Below are 22,929 nucleotides of genomic sequence, written 5' to 3' on the forward strand. Positions count from 1 at the left end.
CTGAGAGGATTCAAAGAGAACAGTAGAGCGAACTTGTCCTCAGGTACACCACAAGCATTGATTGCCCTCTGGCCATTTGATCTGATTTCCATGTGCAAAGCAGCCCCATTAACAATGCTCCACAGCTCTCTGTAAATGCCTGGTTGTCCAAGTCTTAGAGGGATTTCACTTTAAGTCCCAGAATTTCTTTAAAAAATCTGCATCTCATTGGGAGTCACCACTGTTCAAATGTGCTAACTGAGAGTTTTAGAGTCCTCAGGGAAGCAGTCTATGACCACATTCAGAAAAGTCATTCTTCATGCCTGCAAGTTCCCTTTTCTCCTTACAGGAGGTGTAAACTCCAGCAGGGGTCCTTGTGGTCTCCCATGGCTGACTATTTACCACTTTGGGGCAAAACTCAGTCTTGTGGTTTTTATCAAGTGTCAGTCACTTTTTAAAGACTTGTCAGTTTCTCTCCTCAAGAATTTCATACTCTTCCCTTGCTTTGTGGAGATTTGGGCTCAGAGACATCTTTCTGTACCATGTCTAAGTTAGTTTATGATGTTATTTTCCATCTTGTATTTATTGGGGGGGTGCTTACAAGTGGTGAGGTAGAGATGAACTCAGGATCATCCATTCACACCTCACTGCTATAATGACATGTTCACTTGGCTGAATAGATGGCTAAGCAGATGACAACACTGGATGTGAAAGACCCCCAGAGTGGGGAGACTCTCACTCAAGTCTTAGGATAACACAACACCCCCACCCCCCAGGAACTCACGAGAGCCCATCCTTGCTACAATCACATGAGGTTTATTGACAGGACAAGAACCCCGCACTGGGGCCAAAACTCATTTCCCACGCAGGGGTAGAGTTTGACCCCGAGTAGCTGGGAGAAGGGGTACTTAAGGGAAGAAACCATAACCTAATAACCCAAAGGGAATGGGAGGGTATCATTGGAAAGTTCTGAAAATACTAATGATGATCACAAGGGGTTACTCCCTGTTTCTCAAGATTATAATCTAACTTTTATGGTCAGCTTCTTCCTGAAACAGAGTCACTGAACTGGCTAACCAAGATTTTTGGTTCTTCTCTCCCTGCTATGTTTTTTTGGGTCTACTCTTTCTGCTAGAGGGGTCTGAATTTATTCGGGTCTTTCAGCTGCTCATCCACAGGGCCGGACTTTGAATCCCACAACCACCAGACAGTTTACTACTCTCTTTAATTCCACTTACAAATGCCCTCTTGTGGCTCCACTGATACCTGGCATCCACTTGGTATATACACTGAGAAACTCACGTCATCAGGGTTAGCAGCCACAAACTTTATCCCCTGAGACAATACTACAGCATTACTTTGGGGTTCTGAGAAATGATTATGAACAAGTGTTTAGCCCACAAAATAACACATTCCACACAAATGAATATAAAAGAGATACTCGTTTATCACTTTGAATTGTTAGATTTTATTATTCAAATTCTGTTTTCTTCTATCCTGCAAAGAAAACATGTTTACAATCTGAAAAGAAGGCAATATTTTACTGACTTAATGTTTCAACTTATCAGGGTGATGGCCCAGTGGAAAATGTGTATGGTGTACAAAGCTGGTGACCTAATCTTGATCACCATATGAAGTGAGACAAAAATTAACCACACAATGTTGTCTTATGGTCTCCACATATCTGTCAGGCCTAAAATTCTATAATCATATTACACATACATATAATAGAAGCTTTTTTCAAATACATCTTATTGATATTATATTATCTGGCATCTATAGATAATTCCCTCAGAAGAAAGCAATTCCATTAGGACTTCAAGCTGTACTGTGAAATATGCAATTGATGACTGATCATCCGACATTATTACATCTCTACCAGTCTGATGTAGAGGTTGGTTTGGATCCACATTTGAGGTATTTAAGATTTTTTATATTCTCTATTAAGCATGTTAATATTAACTTTGTTAAAATATGTTGACAAAACAGCAAATGTTTGGGTACATCATGTACCATTAGATTTACACTCATGAGACTAAAACTTGAGGTTTCTCAGTTCAAATATATCCTTAACTAATTACTGACATACAAGCTAGGCTGGGTAACAAACATTTCAAGGGAATTTGTAAAGATATGAAAAACAAAACCAGGAACAACAATCCTGTACCCATTCAGACAGCCTTACTTGAAAAGCATGATCATACACTGTCTGATACTTTAATAAGCAATGTAACACTTAGATGATGGGCATCTGATTCTTAACATTTCAGTAGAAAAATACCTATCACTAAGTGAAAACACCGTAGGAGATATACAAAAGTCACAGAAGAAATATGAAGACAACAAAATAAACTTAACTCAATGGATTTGCTAAATGTATAGAACACTTAAATATCTACTTCAAATACTGCAAAGTGAAAACCACAATGCAGTGATCTCCACCATCAGTCTTGAGTTAAGATAGAAAATAATTAACTTTCTTCACAATGAAAAACATGAGATAAATATTTCTTGAAACGACCGCCAACTGTGGTATCTAAGGACTTTACCAAATCATTTACATGAAGAGGATTTTTCTCTTGCAGGAGTTCTTCCCTGCTACCTAATATCAAGATGATAAAATAGGTTTTTAAAATATTTACAGGACTCAAAACATGGACAAGCAGTATGTCAAGTTCATTTGCAAAAAAAGAGGGGGGTCAGGTTTTTGAGAACTTCTTGCAGTTCCTGCTAGAGGAATACACAAGGGTCTATACTATTTGCTAAGAAGCATGAACATTAGCATACCACACAAATTCAAATGAAATCAAATCTTTTCCAAACAAATTTTCAGTCATGAATGTTTTTCTCCTATAGGTATTCATTGCTGTAACCCAGGTGTTGAGGCATTGAAAGGCTTACTTACAGAGTTTTTCTGCATCAAGAATGGGCTCATGGAAGAGAAAGCAAGCATGTAGACTTAAGTTATAGAAATTAATTCTTCTCAATTGGTGTCATCATTTGGGAAGATTTGGGAAATACAGTCTTCCTGGGAGAAATATGTCACAGGGGTTGGGCCTGAGACTGAACATCCACACATCATTTCAAGTTCCTACTCCTGGTTTATGCCGCAGGCTGAGGATGTGAGTTCTTGGCTTCCTAAAGTAGCTGCCATGTTTGACATTTTTTGCCTTGAGACTTTCAAGGTAATCCTGTAACCGTCTGTAAACCAGGGTTACATTAAATCCTTTCATAAACTGACTTAGACATTATGCAATAACACAGACAAAGAAGAGGCACTCATACACATGTACAAAATTTTCATTTGGATAACTGTTTATGTAATTGAAGAAAAGTGTGAAATCAAAAAGAGTTACCTTATCATTGAATTCACAGGACTTCTGTCCATATGATTTTGTAGGTGCAAATAAAAGGGAAACCTTATGATGCTTGAGCAGATTTGACACTTGTAGAGTTTTTTCCTTCCCAGTCTTATGTAAGTAAATGTGTGCTGGCTGAAGATATTTCCAAAACATTTATAGTCACATTCCCTTCAGTATGAATCTTCTCAGTACCTCAAATTGTACTGTGATATGCAAAGGCTTTAATAGACGTAAAAACCACTAAAAGTTTTACTCTTGTATAAAGACTACCAAGAGGAGGAAAACTTTACCACACTGATTGCACTTAAAGAGTTGCTCTGGCCAGACACTGGTGGCATACCCTTTAATCGAGCACTCAGGAGGCAGAGACAAGACAGACAAATCTCTGTGTGTTCAAGGCCAGCCTCGTCTATGAGTGAGGTCCAGGACAGACTTCAATGCTACAGAGAAACCCTGTCTTGAAAATCCAAAAAAGAAAAAAAAAAAAAGAGTTTCTCTGCAATATGATTTTTTGTCTCAAGATTTTAAAGCCTGATGACACATACAAAGTCTCTACCACATTGACTAAAATTGTAGGGTTTCTATTTAGCATGTGTTCTTTGATGGATGTGGAGACTTCTACAAGATACAAAGGCTTTACTACATTGATTACATTTATAAGGTTTCTCTCCAGTATGTGTTCTTTGGTGATATTGAAGAACACTAACATATGAAAAGGCTTTACCACACTGATTACATTCATAGGGCTTCTCTCCTGTATGTGTTCTTTCATGTACATGGAGATTACTCTTCTGTGAAAATGCTTTATCACATTGCTTACACGCAAAGGGCTTCTCTCCAGTATGTGTTCTTTTATGTACTTGAAGATTATCGAGATATGCAAATAATTTACCACATTCAGTACATTCATAGGGTTTCTCTCCAGTATGTATTCTTTCATGTATTTGGAGTTTAGAGCGTCGTGAAAAAGCTTTACCACATTGATTGCATTCAAAGGGCTTCACTCCAGTATGTGTTCTTTGATGGAAGCGGAGATTACTATTGTTTGAAAAGACTTTATCACATTGATTACATGCAAAAAGCTTTTCTCCAGAATGTGTTCTTTCATGTACTTGAAGATCATTATGATATTCAAAGAATTCTCTACATTTAGTACATTTATAGGGTTTCTCTCCAGTATGTGTTTTTTGATGTACACGAAGATTACTCTTCTGTGAAAATGTTTTATGACATTGATTGCATTCAAAGGGCTTCTCCCCAGTATGTGTTCTTTTATGAACTTGAAGATTATTGTGATCTGCAAAGGATTTTCCACATTCAGTACATTCATAGGGTTTCTCTCCAGTATGTGTTCTTTCATGTACTCGGAGATGACTTTTCTGTGAAAAGGCTTTACCACATTGGTTACATGAGTAGGGTTTCTCTCCAGTATGTGTTCTTTTATGTACATGAAGATCATATTGATTCGCAAAGACTTTACTACATTGAGTACATTCATGGTGTTTCTCTCCACTATGTGTTCTTTTATGTCTTTGGAGTTTAGAGGGTTGTGAAAAAGCTTTATCACACTGATTACATTCAAAGGTCTTCTCTACACTATATTTTCTTTTATGTTTTTGGAGCTTACCATGACTGGCAAGAGCTTTACTGAATTGGTTACATTCATAGTGTTTCTTTCCAGCATGTTTTTGGAGACAACTGGTACCTGCAAAGGCTTCATCATATTGAATAACATCACATGGTTTCTCTGCAGAATGGTTATTTTTGTGCCTTTGAAGATGACTGTAACATGCAAAGGATTTACCACATTGAGTATATTCAGAGCGTTTCTCTCCATTATGGCTTCTTTCATGCCTGCAAAGATAATTGGCACATGTAAAAGTTTTACCACATGCATTGCTCTGATGAATCTTAATATCTGTATGAATTAATTTTGTAATTTTGTCTAATTATAAAGAGGAAGCAGATTTTAAGTTTCATGTTTACGGTGTTCTCCATTATGGGGTGTCTTGTGTCTTTGAAGAACCTGTGATAGTAAGAGTCTTTATTTCATGGCCCACATTTATAACATCACTTTTTATGAGATTTTTACATATTTGAAAGGAACTGGATGAACTCAGTTTTGAATAAACTTTACCATACTTACTGAATTCTTAAGTTTTCCTATACTATAATACATACTGAATGAGAAAGTGTACTGGGGCAAACAAAATTCTCTTGGGGCTATGATTTAATGGTGGCATCAGTTAAGGCATTGTTTTCCTGTCTTCTTTTTTTAGAGGAATGCTTTAGAAACACAGAACAGCTACTGGACATGGAGGTATATGATTCTGTGAGAAACTGATAATGATCAATATATCTTTAGCTGTTCTTATTTTCACTGTTGCTTTGTTTCAAATCTGCCAGGAAACATTACAATTTCTTCAAGGAAAATTTGTATCAAGTTGCACATCAAAATTACCTTCTGTGTCTTCTAGCACTTTGACAATGTTCTTCAGAATTATGGTCTTCCCAACTGTAGCCTAAAATATAGAAACAGGAAAATGTATATTATTGGAAATTGTGCAAAATTTAATATCTTAACCATGGTTTAGTTATTCAGCTCATTCTTATTCTTTCTCAAAGAAAACTACACAAGAGAATCAATAAACAAGACAGTTGTCACTTTATTTTAAAATGGAAGGAAAGTTCACAGTCTCACCTATGGCTGTGAGGTTTGTGCGTGTCTCCAGCATCACATCTTTGTAGAGACTCTTCTGAGAAGGATTGAGCAAAGCCCACTCACCCTGAGTGAAGTCAATGCGCACATCTTCATAGGTCACTGCCTTCTAGAATAATCCAACCAACAGTAAAACAAAGTGTGATCCCGACAATGTAAATGGATACTTCTTATACAGTAATATATTTATCTAATTCTGGGACTTCCTACACTTCTTTCATGAAATAGACATTATAGTGTAATCACCAAGTTACTTTAGAAAGAAACTGATGTGGAGGCTCAGGTGCCATTCCTTTGTCCATTACATAGCATACATCCTTGAGAAAGAAATGGCCATGAACAGGCCTACAGACAGAGACAACCAGCAGACCACCACTAACGAGAACACATTAGAGAAATAGTAAGGACAATTATTAACTAGAAAAAAGATGGGAGGGGGCTGGAGAGATGGCTCAGTGGTTAAGAGCATCGCCTGCTCTTCCAAAGGTCCTGAGTTCAATTCCCAGCAACTACATGGTGGCTCACAACCATCTGTAATGTGTATGGCCTGCAGACATACACACAGACAGAATATTATATACATAATAAATAAATAAATAAATAAGATGGGAAATGTGGGTATATTGACTCATGCCTTTAATACCAGCACTTGATGAAAAGCAGATGGATTAAGTTGAGTGCCAGCCAAAGCCTATGCAGTGAGATACACTTTATTCAGAGTTACAAATTAGGAAAACTTGGTCTCCTCCCAAAAATAGTCATTTAAACAAAATATGTAAAAAGAAATCAGAGGATTTATTGAAGTTCCTACAAAATGTTTCGCATTCACTCTACATCTACATTCATCTTCCAGAACCTGCTGTGGTCCAGTTTAAACTGTAACATAGTAAGATTTTAATAAAAGGAGAGCCTGTTTAAACAGCTATAAAGGAAACAAAGAAAACATCAGCACTGTAAATGTTGATCATAATAACATGGGGAAGGAGAGATGTCCCTGCACTTAAACGGTCTTGCATATAGTGGGGTAGACTCAATTGCCAATAATTACATGGGGACTTATAATTATCCATTACTTCAATTTTGTGGGTTCTAAGACCTCTTCTGACCAATATGTGGAACAGACACACATGTGGTAAATACCCATGCATATAGAAAAAAACTCATATTCTTTGAATTGAATTAAAAAAAAGGCAGGTAGAATATAACACACCTTCAATTCAGTGATTCAGAAGACACAGGTATTAATGCTGTGAATACTGCTATCCTGGGAAAGAGAATGATACCCTCTACCACACTTCAAATTAAGATGTAGTGAAGTTCAGCATAGCAGCAAATGCTTGGAATGTACAAAAATCTACATTCCAAGAACACCAGTCAATAAAAAATACATAAAGACAAACATGTTGGCCCATCATTCATCCCTCTGCACAGAAGCCACAATCATTTATATCTCTGAGTTGAGGTCAGCATGGTCTAGGGAACTACTTTCAGGACAGTCAGAGGTACACAGAAAAACATTCTTCCAAAAACAAAGCAAAAAACAAAAAATTAAAATAAAAATCAGGATAGCAAAAAGGATTAACAGTGAATAGCAATTGCTTCAACTGCATGTTTTGTCATTTAGTGACACCATGGATAATGGTGGTGAAGTCCTGCCAGCAGGACACACATAACCAGAAATGGGTTGAGGCTATGAACATGTTAATCCAATCTTCAATGTGAAATTTCATCCAAAAGGCTCCTAATAAATATTACACATATACAACAAAGAAGGACACCAAGAAAAAAGAAGTGTTCAAATACTTCATCTTACCTGAGAGCTTTTTCTTCATTCAACTACATTCTGATCCATATATCTAAATGCTCAGTCATCTCATGATGAAAAAGTATTTTGTCTAAATTCATGATTGTCATAGGCCAGAACACTCCCTGACCTGTTTCAATGTGAGTCTCTCATAACATTCATGATAATGACATGACTTGGTTATACCCAGTCCAAAACAGTCACACCTCCTACTACTGCCACTCCATAGGAGACTATGGGGGCCAATCATATTCAAACTGCCACAGTGGTAAGGCTGAGTCTTGAAGTAGATAGACTCCCAGTTATCTAAGGAGCTGCCACGTTGAGTTCCACAGGGGCTGTACAGATTTTCATTCCCAGTAGCAATGGTGAAGCCTTCTCTTTGCTCCACAGCCTCGCAACAATGAGTCGTGATTTCTGTTATTGAACCTATCTATTCTGTCAGGTGTAGGATGAACTCTGAACCTGTTTTGATTTACATTTTATTGATGGCTGAGGATGTTGAACATTTACTTAAGGCTTTCTAAGCCAGTTTAGATTCATCTATTTAGAATTCTTTGTTTATATCTGTACCACATTTTCATTTGGGTAATTAATTTGCTGATGTGTAGCTTCTTGAGTTTTTTTTTTCTTTTCTGAGCAAGGAAACTTAAACTATGTAGACTAAGATGATATATACTTATTGGATATTGCCTTTGAAGAAAGAATAATCACAGAAAAATCCACAGACCAAGAGAGAGTGAGTAACAAGGATGGCTGTAGCAGGGGGTGCTTGGATACTCAAGGGAAAGAAGAAATAGACTAGATTTTGTGGGTATACTCAGGGCAAGAAAAGGAAGGATCAGGGGTGATGTGGAAAGAGTGCAGCAGCAACCTTCTACAAGCTAACAGGTGACTCTAGTGAGGACTCCCAGTAACTCAGATATGGAGCATGAACTGGCCATCTTCTGTAATCACATACAGCTCCCAGTGGTTGGACTAAGAAACCTAGGCAACCAGTAAATATATGATATACACTTGTTGTGTTTGGAAGATATACCAGGAAAATGGTGGCTCAAGTTTGGTGTAGTAGCAAACCAATGACTGGCCTAACTTGAGACCCAAGGTTGCCAGGATGAATACCTAGATGGGCAGAAATCAGAAGATGGATGGCTCAGGGCACTAGGGTAGATTCAATTACAAGTAACAAAAGAGAAAAAAATTCAATGTAATGATACCTAACTCTAGGTACAATGGCTCTCTAGGTCTCCAATTCTGTTTAGCTTTGTTGCCACACTTCTTTTCTTGTCTGGTTCCACTCCCCATTAGCAGCTCACCTCAGCAAGTAGCCAATGACCCTGGCATCTCTAATATCTTGCATAATTAAAAAATTCCATCCCTCCCATATCTAAGATCCACTTATGGTCTTTCAGGCTCCTCCACAGGTCTTGTGTCAAAACACTGACTCTGCCCTCTGCAGTCCACACACCTGGTCTTCTAGACTCTGCTTGACTCAATTCCACTACCACTGCTGCTCTTGCTCATCATCTCACAGTGATGGCAATTCCAAAACACTGGGGGCTTCTGTTGTACCTGGGCTGCACTTTAAACAGTAGTCTCTCATAGGGTCACCTCAGGGTGCCACATCTAAACTTTTTGGCATGATGTAACATTAGGGCCGGGATTGTTGTCCTGCCCAGTTCCCCAGTTGTTTAGTCCCAGACAAAATCACACAGAGAGTCTGCATAAGATTATAAACTGGCCCATTAGCTCAGGCTTCATATTAGCTCTTGTAACTTATATAGCCCATTATTCTAGTATATGTTAGCCACGTGGCTTGGTACCATTTTTCAGCTGGGCAGGTCACATCCTGCTTCTTCGGTGCTCTGGGCAGAACTCGGAGGAATGGACTTCCTCCTTCCTGGAATTTTCCTGTTTTCATCACTTTGCCTCTACTTCCTGTCTGGTTGATCCGCCTATACTTCCTGCCTGGCCAATCAGCATTTATTTAAAACATGATTGACAGAATACAAACAATTCTCCCACACCAGCATGACCCTTATGGTCCTGGGCAGTCATTCAACTGCCAATGAGACTGCACCTTCATTTATGGTCTTTCCTGGCCTCTCACAGTGCCATGCCTCACATCCATCCATACCTTCAAAACCTGTACCACGTGGGTGACACACATTACCAAGTCCATCTACCAGCATGAGGTACAATCTTGGCTACCTCTGAAAGACCATTTCTCTGTGCTCTTAGGAAATACTTCCCAGACATTTTCACATCGGTGATGCTGGTCCCTTAATTACCACTGATTTCTTAGCTCTAGCCAACCAGAGTCAAGCAAAATTTTGCTTAAATACTTCTGATAACTTGCTCATCACAGCTGGTCCCAGATAACCAGAACCAGAGGATCTATACATATTTCTTCGATTTTTAAGACTTAAGTCAGAACCACAAGACCAAAGCTGTCAGGTTCTGCTGCTTACTGGGACTCGAACATGGTCCCTTATTTAATTACATCTTCACTAGCTTTTTTTCTTTCACTGCCTAAGTTTGGCGGTCCTGAACATTGCTCTGTAGACCAGGCTGACCCCCTCAGGTCCCCACTCCCTTTATTCCATTTCTTAATTTGTTTATGTCCTTGAACATGGAATTTAGCAATATTCTACTTGGGGGGGGTCTTTTTCCCAAATATTTTTTCTTGCTCAGCTGCTCCTTACATTATATATCTTCATAGAGTTACCACTAATATTTACATGACAAAGTCTATCCTAGGCTGTTTTGAGATTTCTTCTTCCAATGCAATTAATCAAAAACTCCTCACTTTAGCCTCAGGGAGGTTCTTTAAAACAAAGCAAAATTCACGCACTTCCATCACCACAATATCAAAAGATTTATTTCCCAGCAATATACTAAAATCCTACTCTGAAATCTCTTGAGCTGGCTCCCGATATTTTACATAATTATTGAGGTCACTGTCACCCACGCTCCTCCTAGTATGACCCAGAATGGGGTGTTTAATGCATTCTATGTTATTTTTAAGCCAAAGCCCCAAAGTTCATATTAATTCCAAACAAAAGTATGGTCAGGCCTAGCTCAGCAATACTCCCTGGGAACAAAGTCTGTTTTAATTAGGTTTTAATTTCCATGCAGGGACACCCTGACCATTCAAACTCCTATAATGAAAACATTTCATTGAGGTGGATCATTTAAAATTTCGGGGGTTGAGTCAATTATCAGCATGTCTAGGAGCATGTAAACAGGCACCCAGATGTGATGCTGAAGCCTTGAGTACTTTGATGTTGACTCAGAGGCAACAGGAAGTATCTGACATACTTCCTATTAACAAGACCACGTCCACACCAAAATAGCCACAACTTCCACTCCTGCCACTCACTACATGATTATAGATGTCAACTATGTTCAAACTACTACCATGGTATGGCTGAGTTTGGAGGTAGATAGACTTGCAATTATCTGAGGTACTACCATATTGATTTCCATAGTGGCTATAGAAGTTTGCATTCCCATCAGCAACGGAGGAGTGTTCCCTTTGCTCCACATCCTTGTCAGCATGAGTTTACACTTGTGTTTTTGATCCTAGCCATTCTGACAGGTATACAATGAATTTTTAAAGTAGTTTTGATTTTCATTTCCTTGATGGTTAAGGACAAACATTTATTTAAGTGTTTTCAAACCATTTTAAATTCAGCTATTTAAAATTCTTTGTTTTGATCTGTATCACATTATTATTGGATTATTTGAGTTATTGATGTCTACTTTCCTGTGTTCTTTATTATGAGAAAGTAAATCTGGAACCACATAGACAAACATAATATATACTCACATTTAAATTCATATTAGCAATTGAATAAAGAATCATCACAGTACAATCCACAAACCCAGAGAGGGTAAGTAACAAGGATGGCTGTAGCAGAAGATGCAATGATTTCCTATGGGAAGAGGAAATAGACTAGATTTTATGGGAGGACTGGGAGCACCAACAGGAAGTGATGGAGGTAGGTCATTGGTTAAGAAATGCCTTGGCCCTTGATAGGACAAAAAATTAGGTAGGCGGAATAAACAGAACAGAATGCTGGGAGGAAGTGAGGCAGACGCCATGCCGCTCCTCTCCGGGGCAGACATGATGAAACTCTGACCCAGGATGGATATACGCTAGAATCTTCCCAGTAAGCGCACCTCGTGGTGCTAAACAAATTACTAAACATGAGTTAAGCAAGATATGAGAGTTAGCCAAGAATAGGCTAGATATAATGGGCCAAGCAGTGTTTAAATGAATACAATTTGTGAGTTGTTATTTCAGGGCATAAGCTAGCCAGGCGGCCAGGAGCCAGGCAGCAGGAACGCAGCCCATAGCTCCTACTACAAGGAAGCATTATGGCAGCAATGGAGGGACAGAGAAAAATAAAACACTGAGAAATGACTGGAATAGGAAAGCTTTCAGGGTTGATGTAGAAACATAGTGTAGTAGAAACTTTCTACAAAATATGATGGTGACCCTAGTGTGGGCTCCCAATAACTAAGAATATGGAGCCTGCACCAGTCATTTTCTGTAATAACATATAACTCTCAGTGGTGGGACTAGAACAGAAAGCCAGCGATAATTTATTTGACACACACTAGTGCTGCCTGAAAGATATACCAGGGAATTGGTGGCTTAACTTAGTATGCAGGCAAACCAGTGCCTGGACTAATTTGAGGCCTAAGCCAAAAGAGGCAACCCATGACTAAGACTGCCTGGAAGGCAAGGAAGAAGAAGTTGGATGGCTCAGAGATTTAGACAGAACAAAATACAAGTAACGAAAAAGAAAATAATGGGCGATATAATGATTCCTAGAATTACTCTGATATCATAGATTGCTTCCTGGCCTAACTGTCATAAGAGAAGTTTCCTCTGACAAATGATTGTGGCAGATGCACAGAACTTCACCCAAACACTAGCTGAAGCACTTGGAAGAATGCAGAAATTTGTAGGGTTTTTTTTAGAAGCCATAGACATCAAGGACACCAGAAAAACACAACTCACAGGATCAACTAAGCAAGGATCATAAGGGCTCAAAGAGTCTGTAGAGCAATTATGGATCAAGCAGAGTCTGAGTCCTATCCTCCCCTTGCACATTATGGTTCTAATGCTTGGTCTTTTGTGGGGCTCCTAACAGTAAGAGTGTGATTGTTTCTGAATCTTTTGCCTGCTCTTGGAACTCTCGTCCTCCTTCTGGGTTGCCTAATCCTACATGGATATGAAGGTTTGTGCCTAGTCTCATTGTATCTTGTCATGATGTTCAGTTGATACCCCTGGGAGGCTTCCCATTTCTGAAGGGGAAGAAAGGAACTGTGGATCTGGGGCAGTGAAAAGGTTGGGGACTAGGAAGGGTAGTCAAAGTTGAGAATGTGGTCAGGATGTACTGTATGAGAAGAATAAATAAAGAGAATAAACAAAAAGAAATGAAAATGCTTTTAGTTTAACTTCATGATCCTCACAATGTTTAACAGCCCCAACACTGTTAAAATATCCAAAGTCCCCTCTGATACTCAAGACAAAATATTATCTTGTGACATCTGTTAAAATCAATAAACAAAGTAAACTTCTCAGACATACAAGAGCACAGGATATATTCCCCTCCAGAAAGAGAGAAACATGACTGCCTGTGTTCCAGCCCCAACTTGGGCAGTCATCCCATACTCACATACAGACCACATCTGCCGAAAATCAGTGATGTGGGAGTGATTTCTTTCTAATCTGTTGCTTTCATTGGTTAATTAATAAAGAAACTGCCTTGGCCCATTTTATAGGCCAACCCTTAGGTGGGTGGAGTAAACAGACCAGAATGCTGGGAGAAAGAAGCTGAATCAGGCAGTCGCCATTATTCTCCCACCAGACACAGATGCAGGTTAAGATATTCCCTGGTAAATTAGATCAATATGTAAGAGCTAGCCAATAAGAGGCTGGAACTAATGGGCCAGGCAGTGTTTAAAAGAATACAGTTTCCATGTAATTATTTCGGGTGTAAAGCTAGCTGTGCAGGCAGCCGGGTGCCAGGAACGTAGCCCCACCACTCCTATTTCAACAAATCAGGGCAGCAGTCCATGAAACTCCCCCATTCCTCAGTTCCCACAGACGCAATCCCATAACAATTCTCCAACCATCACCCATGTAGCCATATTTCCACACCGAAACTGGGTGTGAATTCCCTGCTTAGGAACAGGCCAGACCAGCCTGAAGAAGAGGTAAGTAAACTCAAACTAAGACTCCCTGATGAAACAGAGTCCACACAAGCTATTGTAAACCCAGGCAGACTGCCCACTGATGGATCTCCTCCACTCTGTGAGTACCTCCCCCAAAACTAATCCAAATCCCACTTGCCTCCTTATCACTGTGTTTTAGCCCCTGACATGGGTGCAGATGCTCTGTTTGAACAACAGATACACCAGCAGCTGGAAGTTCATGTAGGCTACCTGCCCACAGACATTCCCTCTGTCATAGTCCCCAATACTACGCTCCTCACATTCCCCCTTCACATTTTCTTAGCCACCAACTTGCACACAAAGACACCTCGAGAAAACAAAGGCCATACCTGACACCAGGTTTCTAGTACCAAACATGTTTATGGGGGACCTCTGTTGATCCATAAACCACACAGACCAGAAGAACAGAGAGAAGAACAAACAGAAACCAAAGAATAAAACACCCATTCTAAAGAGACTAAAGGAGAAATAGGAACCTAGACTCATAATCAACCCAAACCCAGATACAGAGATGTCAACTTAAGAAGACAAACAAAAATCAGGGCAATATATTCCCACCAGAGCCCAGTTATTCTACTACAACAAGCCATCAATACTCCAACCCAGCAGAAACACAAGTAAAAGGTCTTCAAACAAACTTTACAAATGTATGGTCCTGAGAGAGGATGTGAATAAATCCCTTAAAGAAGGCAATAAAAAGATAAATAAAATATTGCAGAAAATGGATGAATTCCTTGAAGAATACCAAGGAGAAATAAAATAGCCAAAGGAAATGGACAGAACCGGTCAAGACCTGAAAATGGACATAGAAGCAATGAAAAAGCATAAACTCAATGAATACTGGAAATGAGAAATCTAGGTAAGTGAACAGGGATTACAGAAGCGAGCTTCACCAAAATTATAGAAGATATAGAGGAGAGAATCTCTGGTGTTTAGAATATTATAGAAGAAAATTTAAAACCTAAAACACTCCTCAAACATAACATCTGGGAAATCTGGAAGACTATAAATACATCAAACCTTGCAATACTAGGAATAGAAGGAAAAGAATTCCAACTTTTATACCCAGAAAATATTTTCAAAAAAAATCATAGCCAAAAATTTTTCTTACCAAAAAGAAGGACACCAGGGAACACAGACCACAGAATCAACTAAGCAGGCCTCATGGGTGTCTATAGCAACTAAGCAATAATTATGTAGCCTGCATGGGTATGAGGCATGTTCTCTGCATATATGCTATGGTTGTGTAGCTTGGTGTTTTTGTAGAACTCCTAACACTGTGTGTGGGAAGTACCTCTCTGTCTCTTTTGTCTGGTCTTGTGACACTATTCCACATATTGGATTACTTCACCAGGCCTTGATATGAGGATTTGTGCTTAGTTATATTGTAACTTGACATGGCATGCTTGGTTGATATCCCTGGGAGATCTTCTCTTTTAGGAAGAGCAATGTAGGAGGTGGGGATCTGGAGGACAGGTGAGCAGGGGAGGAGCCTGAGAGGAATAAAAGGAGGGGAAACTGTAGTTGAGATGTATTGTATGAGAGAATAATTTTAAAAAGAAAAGAAAGAAGAATGTGGACACAAGGGGGGAAGACTGAAACAAAGCAAGTTTGAAACCCAGCAGGACATAAACCAAATCCTGTAGTTCTGTCTTAGATATATCAGGGCTTCATTCTCAAAGAGTTTAGATAGCTCTATCCATGGAAGTTTTTGTTCATGTGTCTCATTTGCTATTATCACTCTCTGTATGCAGCTATCCAAGGCAAATGCCTCATAGTTTAGGTCTGTCACTATACTATTTTCCCAACAGAACACAAGCTTCGTCTTCACAGCTTCATGCTATCAACTCTCAAAGGCTCCTCACTAGGTTTCTGACCCTGCCAAACACAGATGGGTTCACCAGTGCTGGACTGAACCCACAGAGGAAGAATCCATTACCTTTACATTTGGCATCTTTATTGTTTCCAGAACCAGTACAACATGGACGATCATGCCAAGTTTGGCTTCTATGTTGGGATGGACCCTACCAGAGTTGCATGGACAAAAGTTACAGTAGGTTTTTTATGAAGGTGATTCCTGGAACTAGGAATCACTTTCCTTACTCCTTCCATCATCTGAATATTTGGAAGAATGGAATCTTATTCTTAGAGCACCTTGCTAGGCTTCCACTCTAGAGCAATGGGCTTTTCTTTAATGCTGACAATCTACTTGAAAGTTTCTGCCTGTTTCTCCACAGGGCTGCCATCTGAAACTACCCAGTGCTTTTTCCTCTACCAAACAGACTTTTCATTTCTTTCTGTCCCACTTGTTTCATTTTTCACTATAGGCTTGAATGAGTCACCAGCAATAATCATCCAACAGAACTAATACTTTATCTAAGAAGACAACCATTTAGTTTTGAGTTATGGCTTATTCAATTTCACAGATAATAGAGAAAGTAAGAATTATTCAGCGCAAAATATAATAAAAATGATCTCCAGCTTAAATTTTCATGGAGTTTTTCCCACTGAGCTCCGATGAGTTCAACCTTCACAGTCTGCATCACTCCCAACCCTCCCATCTTCCCAGTTCCATAAGAATAACCGCTGTTGCCCTGTGTATAATATTCTAGGTATTTTGCCATCTAAAACCCTAATATCTTCAACAATCCGTCGAAAGTCATCAATCCCAGGTTCTTTGCAGTAATAACATCACTCTGATCTACCATATTTTGTTATAACTTGCTAGTTACTTACTGGAATAAATTCTAACCAAAAGCATCTCAGGGTTTATTTGACTGATACTGTCATCACAATCCATCATCGCGGAAGCTTAGGATAGAAACTAAAGTTAGCAGCTGAAGTAAAAATAACCAAGGGAAAATGTTTTTATTAGCTTTCTCCCTCACTTGGTCACTGTCTCAGCTTGCTCTCTTATCTAGTCAAGTCACACTTGCTAATGAGTATTGCCACTCAGTGGAGGAGCCTTCCTACATCAGTCATCAATCAACACAATCTCTCACAGGCATAGTAACTAGTGATTCGGAGTGTGCATGCCCTCAAGTGATGTTCCCTCAGATGATGATTGTAGGCAACATCCTGTTGACAGGTGATGCTAATTAAGACAAAGATACAATAATATACGAAAAAGTTTGAAAAACCCAAAACTAGTAGTGTATTAACCCTATCAATCACTTAAGTAGCCGAAACACAAACATGAAGATAGCAACAACTGGAAAACACAAAATAGCACAGAAATAACGAAAAACAAGCCTCTAAAATCAAGAAGAGAAAACTAAAGCTGTCTCTCTACAGAAAGCACTCAAACCATCAAAACCTCAAGGAAGTTATAAAAATATAGTAAATTTTCTGAATACAAAAATTGGCTTATGCTGGAGAAGATGAACAATAAGGAGAACACTCCTCCATTGCCTGTGGGAGTGTAAACTTTTACAGCCACTTTGTAAATCTGTATGTCAGTTTCTCAATAAAACTGGGAATCAAGGGGGCTGGAGAGATGGCTCAGCGGTTAAGAGCATTGCCTGCTCTTCCAAAGGTCCTGAGTTCAATTCCCAGCAACCACATGGTGGTTCACAACCATCTGTAATGAGGTCTGGTGCCCTCTCCTGGCCTGCAGGGATACACACAGACAGAACATTGTATATTATATATATAATAAATAAATATTTAAAAAAAAAACTGGGAATCAACCTACCTCAAGACCCAATGATACCACTCTTGGGCATATACCAAAGGATGCTCAGTTGTAGGGGAAGACCAGCCAATCACCTTGCTTGAAGGGCGGGGTCCCCTAAGGTTATTTTTTACTAATAAATATTGCGGGTGTGCTCCCTGCCTTCCCTTCTGCTTTTCTGTTCTCCACGGGAACCTCGGTTCTGTAAGTCTTTTCCTTATTAAAGCTGAATATTTTATCATAATTTCTGCCTGCCGTTCATTTACACCGTAACACTCAATCATACCAAAAGGGAATTTGCTCAACTATGTTCATACCAGAATTATTTTTAGGGACAGAAAGTGGAATGAACTTCAATGCCCTTAAACTGAAGAATGGATAAAGAAAATGTACCTTTACACAATGGAGCACTAGTTAGCGGTTAAAAAAAAAAAATGTCATCTTGAAATTTGCATGCAAATGGATCGAACTAGAAAAAAACACCCTGAGTAAGGTAACCTAGACCCAAATATAGAACATGGAGGACACTCATTAACTGGTCTGTTTTCCTTCTCAATTACCAATCAAAGCCCAGCCAGGCAGGAGTTGCAGGAGTATGTACCCAGGACTGGGCAGCAGAGGTAGTTAGCTGTGTTCAAAGCAATTCTCAACTACATAGTGTGGGGGCAATCCTGAGCTAGAAAATGCATTGCTCTAAAGAGAAATAAATAAATCAAGAGCAGTTGGAAGACAAAGGAATGAAATCCTTGATAAACAGGTAACAGTGAAGAACAGAACCAAATAGAGATTAGAACAGTAATGGATTTAAAGAGATGACATTTGAAAAGGGATATAAATAATGAGCTTTTTGAGAAGATCAAAGTAATTTATTTTAATAACAATAAGATAGACCTCAGGGATATTGACTTAGAAAAATAGAAGGCCATTCCCTTTTATCTGTAAGGCCACTAAGAAGTGACAGATTGATATTGCTCACATGCACCCCTGTTGGCTGCTGAGATCTGGAACCTGACATCCAGAGTTACAGTCAATGGCCTGTTTCTAATCCAAAGAGCTGAATTAACTGTGCCAAGCAGGATTGAACACATCTGCACAGGACAGTTACCTAATTGGAAATTCAGTATTATTGACTCAAGCTAACCTTCCTAAACTCACAAATCAGGTCTGTCTTCATTCTTAAAACATGAATTAATACATTCTGGAATTTAAAAATTATTACTAAAACTGCCTGGCTTAGTTATGATTTTTATTGATGTGAAGAGACAACATGAGCATCATAACCTTTATAATAAAACATTTAGTCAGGGTGGCTCATTTAGAGTTCCAGAGGTTAAATCCATTATCATCATGGTTTGCAGGATGATGTATTACAACTTGATATGCAGGCCACGGGTATTCGACTGGCATGCTTGGCACTATCCACAACAGAGGAAAGCTCCAAGCCTTCCCCAGTGACACACTTCTTTCAAGACCATACCCATTCCCACAAAGCCACACTTTGTACTAGTACCACTTCCTATGAAATTATACAGGCCAATTACATTCAAACTACCACATTGCCACAATCAAGTCCTGTTTCATACTAGTCACTCCAGCAGCTGATTTTCTCCCACTTCCCCCTGCAATGTACTCAATAAACTATTTTTTCTACTCTATTTTGAAGGTACAAACCATGTTACACATGCAAATCCATCTGCAACTGAAATGGATACTCGAGTATATGACTCAAGTGGATAATTTAAAAAGTCTGAGATCATACAGTCATTTAATTTAAGAATATTGCAAGTGCAATCAAGAGGACAGCGAGGTCATTGACCTAGAAAGCCTGGGATTAAGGTCACCTGTGTAAATTTTAGAGATCTTGTGTCAGACACTTTTTTCTACAAGGCTGGAAGTGCAGCTGTTCTAGATAAATCTTTCCAGGGAGAATCCATTCCACACACTTATGAGATTAATAAAGAGAAATATCTGTAATGATAGAGAGAAACCAATTCTGGAAAAATTCCAAAGAGGAGAGAGCCTAGAACAAATTTCACAGTCCACATATGCAGACATCCCTTAGGTTTCTTTTAGGTTCAGACTCTAGCTTACACTTTGAAGAATTAAATAGTGACAGGAAACTGTAAGTCTACCCAGTTAGGCAAATGGGAGACTTACACAGTAAAGCTATTACCATAATTATTTCATAAGTACATCAGTGACCTGAAACAGCAGGTCATACTTTACTGAGAGGCCCTGATGTGGAGCTGGCAGAAGGTGAGAAAGATAGGAAAATAGAACAAAGGAAAGGAAAAACCTGGGGAGAGGAGTCTTGCATAGGCTATGTCTTCTTCCAAGGAAGCTTCCTAAGAGGAATAGCTTCTTGTGTACTATTTCCAGGAGTCTATCAAAGGAAATAGGAGCCTTCTATGCAATCAGCAGAAATTATTATACAATGGGAGAAACCCAGGAGAAGGTTAACCAAATAATGCAGCACAAGGGGCACACAGAATATCTCAAAAATATTATGGGCTATACCCACAGTGGCCTTGGAAATGATAACTGTAGTTACAGGAGATGGGAAGAGTTGGATTCTCAGGATCTGAAGACCCTCTCCACAAATTCACTGGCTCCAGACCATCACCATCTCTCCCAAGCTTAAACCTGGTTTCAATGAAGGAGCTCTATTCTATTCTCCATAACATTGGGAAAACTCCTAAGGCTTAGACACTAGGCTGTTCCTGGCTCTGGCATGAATGTCCCTAGGTTTGAGAAGGAGCTGTGTTCCTTCTCCATGAGTGAGGACCTAAATGGAAAGTCTTGCTTGATCATTCCCTTTTCACATAGCTGTCACCTAGTCTCATATTGTGCACCTGGCAGGACTATAATTTTCTATAGAAGAAAACTGGGACTTTATGTCACACCATGCCCTAATGTGCACAGTGACCCGATAGTGCCCCCTTGAGCAGCTTGTTAGAGGCCTGTTCTTTGATATGGAGATCAGCCTAGTGGCTGTTTGTAAATCAGGGGTGTCTACTTTTTCATGGTTTAGAGACAAATGTTTGGTCGATTCTGGTGAACAAATGTGTATCCAGGCATCCAAATCTCTAACAGGCCTAGCTAGCATACTACTTATTTTTGAGTAATTTTTGAGGTAGCCCTCCCTCAGCTAAATATCTTCTAAGCACTGGCGAATCTTCATATTAACAATTTTACACTTCTACTTCACACATTGGTTGTGAAGTGGGATCTAAGGAGAGAACGCCTTTACAAACTCCAAAATTAACCTCACGTGGATTTTACACCAAAATGTTAAATGCAAACCACAGAACTTCAGGAAGATAGTAGGGAAACAAGGCCTCTCCAAGTTTGGCAACTTGTTCTCCATATGTATCAAAATCACATTGGGGTTGACTAGAAAGGTGTTTCCACACACAGCTCCATGCTCAAAATGCTTCTCCCAGATGCAATCCACAGAGAAAGTTATTCAGACGCCAGTTCCCGGGTTTGAGAATTTGTAAGGACCACATGGGACCCCAGAGAACACTGACTGTGGCCTCAGGATCCCACCCAGCCTCAGAGAGGGCCCCATCTCCCATGGCTCGCCATCCTCTTCTCTCCATCTTGGGACAGCAGCCCCTTGCTCACCATGTCGTGGCCTCCAGGCTCACCCATGTTCTCCTCACAGTTCCCTGCAGTAGCCCTCACAGCACAGAACAAAACCCTCCGGGGCCAGCTCTGCTAGAAAATCAAGCCCGTAACTTTGCGCCAGGAAATGTCCTGCCTTATTTTGACTGACAGGTCAGCTTGGAGGCCTGATTGGCTATTGAGACTTGAGTGACAAGAACACCTCCCTTAGGTTTACAGTGTATTTAAAGACACAGCACAAGGTTTCTCGGACCCGGCTTCCAACTCAAACCCAGACCTTTTACAGATTTGCAGAGATATATATATTTAAGTATCGCATACCCTTCTCTCAAATAGTTGACCCAGCAATCTTCCTGCGTCAACTACAATCCCCTTTGCCTCCTTGGCAGGAAGTCTGTCCAGAATATTTAAAATTAAAGAATTTAGGACACAAAATTTCTGTGGTTTCAGTCTGATGTCAGGAGAACCGAGGGTACTTTTTACCTTGTTATCAAAGGCACTTCAGACGTCCACGAGAGCAACCCAGGAACCAGATCACAGACAAAATGATAGATTTTTCTGCAGACAGAAAACTGGATGATAGATTCCATTGCACTAGGATTTTTATTTCTGAATTTCAAGTCAACTCTTGAGAAATGAATAACAATAAAAGTGTAGTCTGCGTGGGAAGCTGAATACTTAGAGAGAATGGGGCTAGCAATGATGCTTTTATAAGCTCCATGGTGAGCCAGCACATTTTCCTCAGTGGGCAGGTGAAAAAAAAAATCCTTTCATTATTCCAGGTTCTCTGCCTGAACAGAACAATTAGAATAAGTCTTTTTGTGTTTGTAGAAAGTGGATTTTTGAGAATCCCTCAGAGGCTGTGGTCCAGTTATTCCAACAATGGCTGTCTACCAATGGAAAGATTTCAGTAGTTTTTTGGTCCATGAGTCTGGATGTCTCAACAGATTTTCAGTATACATAAGAATTCCAAAGAAGTAGGCTCTAAAGCTAGTAAAGGAATGGCAAGCAAGCAAATAGAGAAAGATTTTTCTTCTTCAATATTCTTATATAAGTAGACTGCTACCAGAAGGTGTGATCCCGATTATAGGTGGATTTTTTGTTTGATTGTGTGTTTTCTTGATTTTTGGTTTTTTTTTTTTGAGTCATCATTTATCTGTGTATACTGAGATCACATTATCTAGACCAGAATGGTCACAAATTCAGAAAATAAAAGTGCTTCTGCTTGCTGAATGCTCAGATTAAACATGTGTAGCAACGCTAAGCTGATTAATGTGGATCTTATCACATCAAATAATCATGGTTAAAGATGGTTCTTCCCACTATAAAACCTTTAATAAGAAAAAACCCTTATAGGTATACCCAGGTTTGGGGGTTTTAGTTAATTCCAGAGGTAATCAGTTTGACTACCTACAATAGCCATCACAACAGCCAACGCAGAAGAAATAAGAAAGATTTCTTACCTCAAGTGACAAGGAGATCATGGGTATTATTTGCAAATCAATGCTTTTCC

General features: G+C 39.4%; 1 protein-coding gene across 1 annotated transcript; it reads right to left on the reverse strand.

Annotated features, from left to right (window-relative positions):
• Window positions 1-1,423: 1,423 nt before the first annotated feature.
• Window positions 1,424-22,929, reverse strand: LOC142849850 (uncharacterized). Its single transcript, XM_075972612.1, has 5 exons — window positions 22,880-22,929; window positions 21,900-21,974; window positions 6,043-6,169; window positions 5,803-5,863; window positions 1,424-5,195 (listed from the first exon to the last, which is right to left on the reverse strand). The coding sequence occupies exons 3-5, from the start codon at window positions 6,074-6,076 to the stop codon at window positions 3,923-3,925; spliced, it is 1,368 nt and encodes a 455-aa protein (XP_075828727.1). The 5' UTR covers window positions 6,077-6,169; window positions 21,900-21,974; window positions 22,880-22,929; the 3' UTR covers window positions 1,424-3,922.

This window comes from Microtus pennsylvanicus, chromosome 1 (genome assembly GCF_037038515.1).
Source record: "Microtus pennsylvanicus isolate mMicPen1 chromosome 1, mMicPen1.hap1, whole genome shotgun sequence".
NCBI classification, from domain to species: Eukaryota; Metazoa; Chordata; class Mammalia; order Rodentia; family Cricetidae; genus Microtus; species Microtus pennsylvanicus.